Raw genomic sequence first — 7,538 nt, 5'->3', positions numbered from 1 at the left:
TCATACCAATCTAGCTTATGAAAGCTGTTTTTTTTTATGTGCAGAAGGGATTCTCGATGGTGATAACATTTATGGTTGTGTTTGTTCACTTCCGTTTGAAAGAAACGTGACTATAATGACCGAATTTTGAATAATTTCTTGCCGACATCATAACATTGTACGGTCAGCAGGGCCTCTAAAGCAGAAGGCTTGCAAAGTTGAATATGCTTGTATAATTTCAAAGATGTCACCCACTAGTCACAACAACTAACTGAATTCTTGGTACATTGTATCAAGTTGAAGCTGAGTATAATTACGTTAGGAAACAAAACATGACGGCCTTGCAAAATACACTTTATAGATAATTGAGAGATTACAAGATAAATGTATTCGGAATGGTGCAGCGACATTCGACTGTTTTAACGGTTGTAACGTTCACTTTAATAGGCATAAATGGAGCGTACATCCATACCAGCCAGGTATACAGTTGCTGATGTGAGAAAATTAATGTGCAGACAAGCTCGTTTCGGCTGTTAATGACCACTCATGTGCCTCATTGTGGATCACTTGGCAGACACTCATGTTGCAGTCTCGGAAGCTCTCAGAGTCGGGAGACTCTTATGCATTCAGCAAGCATTGCAAACTGAGAAAATTAATTGCTCAAGAGGATTAGCCAAATACGCTTGATAGTAAATATGTATCAGCCACAATAGGAACAATCAATCTAATGAAAGTAATGATATAAAGATAAATTTGGCAAATGTTGGAGGCTGAGTGAACTGGGTTACGACATGAAGTTTGTTACGTTTGTGTGTTGTCTGGGGTGAAGCACTGGGCGCAATGGATGCAAAGACGCTGGGGTTGAGTTAAGTGGGCGACTACAATACACGCACGTTTGTGCATAGTACATAGTAGCCAGATGTGTGGGCTTGTATGGTCATACTGCAAAAATTACCAACACGAGTAATCAAGGTTGAATTTTAGGTATGCGTAACCATTGGTTACCACTTAAGAAAATTGGATCATCTTCTCAGGAACATACAGAATGTTTTATCATCAGCATTGAAATGATGAAGAGGGTGTAACCAATTTCATAGAAATCCTCCGGATATAATATTTCGTATGTTCCTTCTCACACCATTAATTATTTATGCAATGTAACCCATCAAGCTATTCGCGTACGATCAAACGATAAACAGTTCTTGCTCATTTTTGTTCCATCCTCCACCATTCATTATCTATGCAATGTGACCTTTAAAGAAACGATACGTAGTTTGGGTTCACTTTTTTTCTTGTTCCTTCCCACATTTATTTATTACCTATGCAATATCACTTATCTAGATATTCGGGGAAAGCGAGCGATAAACAATTGATTAATTAATTTGTGTTCCTTGTCACATAATTCATCAACTATGCAATATGACATATCTATAGTCATTCAAGGACGATCAACCGATAAACAGTAAAGAGTTCGGGCTAAGTTTTGACATTGTATGTTCATTCCCAAGCCACTCATAAAGTGGCTTGGTATATTTTCTATGGCTATGTGTATATTCTCAGTGACCCCCATGTCAAATTTATCATATTGTTCCTTGTTCATTCTGTTGAAAAAAAAAAGTGAAAATAAAGTTTGATTTGAATTTGAGTTTGAAAGACTTTGGTATAAAATGATATGGCCTAGCAATCTATTATTCAGGGCTAATCAAATATTTCTTTAGTTATTGCAAGGCATATGTTCAGAGGCCGTTGTCCTAGTCAAGCGTTTGTCTGTTACTATCAGGGAAATTTAATCAACGCCAAGTATGTGGTGTTATGCTGTCATTACACTGAATGTTTTGGTGTTTGTGATTATCAGGGCAATTCACCAGAAGCCTTGCAGCTTGCTCGTCAGATAGCAGCCAAACTGGACTACCTTCAGAAGCAGGTGGATGACTCGGTCAAGAGGGCAATGGTCAGTGGAGTGACCAAGACTGCCTACACCCTGGCTGGCAAAGTGGAACAGGCCCAGAAGTGGCTTCGAAACCCTACACCGAATGACATGGATGTCGGTGAGTCCACTCTGTCACAGGGAGGTTGAATGAAATAGAGAGGGAGGGACAGTCTGATACTAGCTCGGAGCCAACAAGAAGGTTTTGCGATACTTTATTATCTGTGTAATCCCTCCCCTTTGTAGGCAGTTGTACAATTTTTCATGAAAATGGTTGTTACACAAAGTTGAGAAAAATGAGGATAGATACTTGTTGCTGTAAAATCTTGTATTGTATGAGCTGATTTTTTTTTTTTTTTTGCAGTGGTCTTATTTTTATAGATTTTTTGGATGATCTTCGAGCCACAAAAATGATATTGCATGAAAACAATGATGTGTATCATTTTTAAAGAAATTCGAGCCATGTCAAGTCAATCTTGGATTACGTGTATGTGCAACTAGAACTATAATGGTAGGTCTAGCATGCTGCCTTGGCTGAGACATAGCAATATTTGGACATAATAGCACACTAGCGCAGTGCTTCGAATGAAGAACACACTCTTTGATTTTGTTCAGGAAATCACCTAGTAAAATCAATCAGTACTAGTATTGTCACATGTTACTCTCATTCTCATTTTATTGTATGAAATTGAAGTTACAATTAGCAGACCCTCACAACAGGGAAATTAGCATCTCACAAAAAATATCTGACACAAACTAATCACCTGGACCCCATGGAAGACCAGCTTAGCATAGCTGAGTATGAGCTATCCAGACATCTTGTCTAAAGGAAAATGAACAAACAAACAAACAAACAAACAAACAGCATTTGCAGTTTAAGTTATCACTCACAATCAGATTGCAAGGATATTGCCATAAAAAAATGATGGAAGAAGTACACTGTATTATGCTAGTAGACATTGTTCAGAGACAAAAAGCGGTAAAAGGAAATGTAACATTTTACTAGAATTGTTTTCCCTGTAAGAGGATCAGTTCATGAAATAATGTGATGATTAATTTCGATCTTATTTTCCTGTTTGATTGGCTGAAGCTAACCGGGCCATCGCTGGCATCGTGTCTCAGGGCCGTAAAGTGGCTGAAAACATGAGTGGGCCAGAGAGAGCAGAACTTCTCCAGAAGTGTGCTGAGGTGGAACAACTCGCTAAGCAGATAACAGACCTGGTGAAACGAGGCATGGTTAGTGTCTTAGTCCCACATATTAAGTTTCATGAAAGGACATCTGTTCTCACAGACCTGGTGAAACGAGGCATGGTTAATCCCTTAGTCCCAATAATAATTGTATCGATATGGGGCTTTATACTGGTGTTTCTAAGCACACAAATACCAAAGCTATGTAGACAAGGTGTGCTGTGTACACTGATGTAACATTTTTGAATCATCAAAAGTTAAGTTCTTGTGTGAGTTGTTTTATTTTGCTACATAACTGTGATGACTGTATGTGGGAAGTGAATAATGTATAGTGAAGGCTTGTGAAGTCTGTCAGTCCAAGCCGGAGAAAGTTCACACTTCTCTATAACTTGATGAACTCAGTGTAGGGACATATCACCATCTAAGGTTGAAGTTATATCTTGATAGGTGTGTCCAATATCTGTCATCAACAAATCTTTCTTTTTGTCAAAATCACGATACGCAAATAGTCTTCTGTAATTTTTTTCTAAGCTGTGTAGACCTTAAAATATATGCAACCACGATTCGGTATCACCCGCTACTTTTCCTCTTATTAAGTGTCTTTAGGGTTTCATTTTTTGTCATCTTATTCTCGGAACACTGCAAGCCTAAATGTGACGAATTTCTCTCTTTGAGTCTGGTGAAGTGTAATGCTAACCAAGCTACTTTCAAACTCATTGAAGACTAGCTCCAAGTTTACTCAGCAGGTGTCTATGGGAAACACAGCAAAATGAGCTTGTCCAAGCCACTCATCTCTCTTTGTTCATCTCTCTCACAAGGGGAACTCCCCAGAGGCTGAGAGGGTCGCTAGGCTCCTTGCAGAGAAACTCCCAGCCCTCCAGAAGATGATAGAGAATGCACTGGTGAAGGAGGTGAGTGATGAGGGGTTTACCCTTTGTACGATCTTGAGTCTGGTTACCTCTTGTGTAGTGTGTATGTGATGTATTGACACTTTGTGTATGGTGTGTTGGTCCCTGGTGTTTGGTGTATTGATTCTCTTTTGTGGTGTATATGCACTGGTCAAGGAGATGGGTGATGAGGATTTCCCTTTCATACAGTTTTGAGTCTGGTTACCTTTGGTGTATAAATTATGTGGTACAGTGTAATTAGACAATTTGTGTATAGTGTATTGGTCTCTGGTGTGTGTGTTTGTGGTTTTTTTTTTTGTGTGTGTGTGGTATATACACACTGGTCAGAAAGGTAGGTGATGAGGGGTTCCCCTTCATAACTAGTCTTCAGTCTGGTTACCTTGTGTGTAGTATGTGGTGTATTGGTACTTTGTGTATGGTATACTGGTCTCTGGTGTTTGGTGTTTGATTTTTGTGTGTGGTGTATATGTACTGGTCAAGGAAGTGGGTGATGAGGAGTTTCCCTTTATGTGGTGTGTATGTGGTATATTGATCCTTTGTGTATGGTGTATTGGTCTTTGGTGTTTGGTGTATTGATTCCTTTTTTGTGGTGTATATGCACTGGTCAAGGAGGTGGATGATATAAAGGGGTTTTAGTGTGGTTACATCTTGTGTAGTGTGTATGTGGTGTATTGACACTTTGTGTATAGTGTAATGTCTCTGGTGTTTGGTGTATTGATTTTTGTGTGTGGTGTATATGCACTGGTCAAGTAGGTGGGTGATGAGGATTTCCCTTTCATGCAGTCCTGAGTCTGGTTACTTCTTGTGTAGTATGTGGTGTGTATATGGTGTATTGATACCTTGTGTGTGGTATATTGGTTTCTTGTGTGTGGTGTACACTGTATAGTGTACTAGTGTCTAAAACATATAGTTCTGGTATTCTGTGTGACTGAACTGCATTTAATTTGGTCCAAAAATATCATCTTGATCTGCGTTTGAAGTGATGTGTGAAGAAACAGGCATAAGAAAGAAACAAAACAAGACAAAACAACAAATTTCCCAATGTTATGTTTGGAAACAGGCAGAGCGAAATCATTGTTGTTGTTGTTCATGTTTTGCTTTAGTGTAATATGATAAATCTTTTGTCAATAATGCTCATTTTACTGTAAGATATAATAAGACATGGAATTTGAACATGCTGTTATAATGCAAGGGCATGATCTGTCATGTACGGCACTTGATTTCTTGTTATGCCTTCCATGCATTTTGACCATGCCATTCTGTACATATGTTAACACTGTATCTACATGGTGTATGTAACATGACATTAATGTCATGTTAATTTTTTTGTAGGTGGTTGATGCCTTCATGGATACTACCACACCAATCAAACAACTGGAGAAGGCAGCAAAAGCCCCCATTGGTAAGACACCTGTTAGCCTTGATATTTCTTGTGGTATGGCATGAGATGATATATGCTGCAACTGATTGACAGGGTACCCTTTATCAGTGTAGATAAGCAATTTCAGCAATGGGAAGTGAAATAAGATGATATATTACGTGCTTAGCAAGTACATGTGTAACTCAAGCTGTATCAATTAATTGAACAATTTACATATTTATGATTTTTTTTTAAAGTAATTGCCCTTTAGTTTAGGAAATATGTTAGTTTGTCAGGCTGTATGGGTTTCTCATAATATTTTTGCAAGTAGAATTATCAAAATTCTTTATCATCTTTTGCATCCATTCAATTTTGTTGTATTTTGTTTGGTTTGCTGAAGCAAAACAATAGAAGATATTTATACCCGCATTCAACAATAGCACATTAACAAGTCGATCATACATGCACACTCTATTAATGTACAGTGTATAATTGATCACATTGAATAGCAATTGTAAACATACAGAAATACTTGATATTTCCATTCCCGTTGACCTTCGAGTAACCTTGCATTGACTTCTAATTTGCTAATGACCTCATGAACGCATTATGAGTGTAAACTCCAGGTCTATCTGTAGATATTTCACAAATGCAGAGTCTGTAAAAGCAGCACAGTTTGGTGTAAGAGCAAGAGTAAGAGAGACTTTTGAGGGGAGGAGCCTGAGATTTTGTAGTGGCATGCTGTTAGAGTATGTAATGCTGCAATTATCATTGCTGTTGTATTATTCAATGTTGGAGGTCATGTCTGTTGCGTACTGTGGTCATTCGTATTCCATGTAATATCTTACATTGATCTTTTCAAAACAAACGTAAAATACACCAGATAAAGATAGTGTGTGCTAGTACAGAATTTGATACATAGATGAAGGAAGTGAGCATAAACTGAAGTCAAAGGTCAAATGTTTGACTTCCTGTAGATGTTCCAGACCGGGAGCCAACCTATACCTCTAGGGCTACCATCTTCCTGAGACACGCTAATACCATCACTGATACGGCCAAGGCTGTGGCAGCGGCTGGTAACAGCAATGACAGGCAGCTGGTGGAGGAACTCAATGGCAGGGCACAGGAAGTGAGGGACCTGGCACCTCAGGTGGTGGCTGCTGGGAAGGTTCTTCTCCTCAATCCTGGAGAACAGGTAGGAGCACAGTGTATTAGTGTGAATGATTCTTGGTTGACCTTTGTACTCTTTTTCATGTGAAATGACCCTTGGATGACCTTTGAACTCTGTAATTTGAAATGACTCATAGTTGAACTTTGCACTCTTTAATTTGAAGTGACCCTCGGTTGAGGAAGCATTACAAACTAGCTGTAAAGTATAGCTTTGAGTGACATGTGTTATCATCTGACTTTTAATGTATGTTAAAGGTACTGTTTACCTTTGGGAGCAGTGATTTAAAGGGATAGTACAGTATTGGTGGAGATGAGAATTGGGCTTTTAACTTTTTGCGAGATACCAAGAAAACACTTATGATATAGTACTGAGCATACCATTTAAAGAGGAATTCAAAGTTTATTTGATGAAAATCGGGTTTGGAATGACAGAAACATCTAAAAACAAAGTAAAACAAAGCGATCGTGATAAAGTGTGGGTCCCACACTTTATTAGAATCGCCCTTTTTGGATATCTCAGCCATTTCAAAACCAATTTTCATCAAATAAACGTTGAATTCCTCATAGAATTACATGCTCTTTCATATTTCATAAGAGGTTTCTCATTATCTCACCAAAAAATGTTAGAAACCTGAAATTAGGTCTCAACCAAAACTGTACGATCCCTTTAAAAATGTTCAAGATATCACATTTGATGCATATGTGTTGGTCAGTTGTATCACAAAACATCCTACCATATGAAATTTTTGCAACAAAGCCTAACATTTAAGGAGATATCACTATTTTTCTTAATAAACCGTAACTGTATACGGTTTAGTCTGGAAATTTTTTTATTATAACTATAGTTCACATTTTGTTTATTCAACAATACTTAAAGGACAAGTCTACCTTCATATACATGTGGATTGTGTGAATGCAACAATATCAGTTGAACACATCAATGAAAGTTTCGGGAAAATCGGACAATCCGTTCCAAAGTTATGAATTTTTAAACTATCTGCGCAGT

The 7,538-nt window shown here is 38.0% G+C and overlaps 1 protein-coding gene across 1 annotated transcript; it reads left to right on the top strand.

Annotated features, from left to right (window-relative positions):
• Positions 1-1,834: 1,834 nt before the first annotated feature.
• On the top strand, positions 1,835-6,570 carry LOC139715186 (vinculin-like; the record flags this gene model as incomplete). Its single annotated transcript, XM_071626782.1, has 5 exons — positions 1,835-2,027; positions 2,997-3,142; positions 3,913-4,005; positions 5,335-5,404; positions 6,340-6,570. Coding segments are annotated over 5 exons (733 nt in total), but the record flags the coding sequence as incomplete, so codon positions are not given.
• Between the last annotated feature and the right edge of the window lie 968 nt (positions 6,571-7,538).

This window comes from Diadema antillarum, unplaced genomic scaffold (genome assembly GCF_040938485.1).
Source record: "Diadema antillarum isolate AM-2024a unplaced genomic scaffold, OU_Dant_1.0 seq00003031_RagTag, whole genome shotgun sequence".
NCBI lineage: Eukaryota > Metazoa > Echinodermata > Echinoidea > Diadematoida > Diadematidae > Diadema > Diadema antillarum.
The sequence above is the reverse complement of the archived record's forward strand: the minus strand, read 5'-3'. Positions and strand labels throughout refer to the sequence as shown.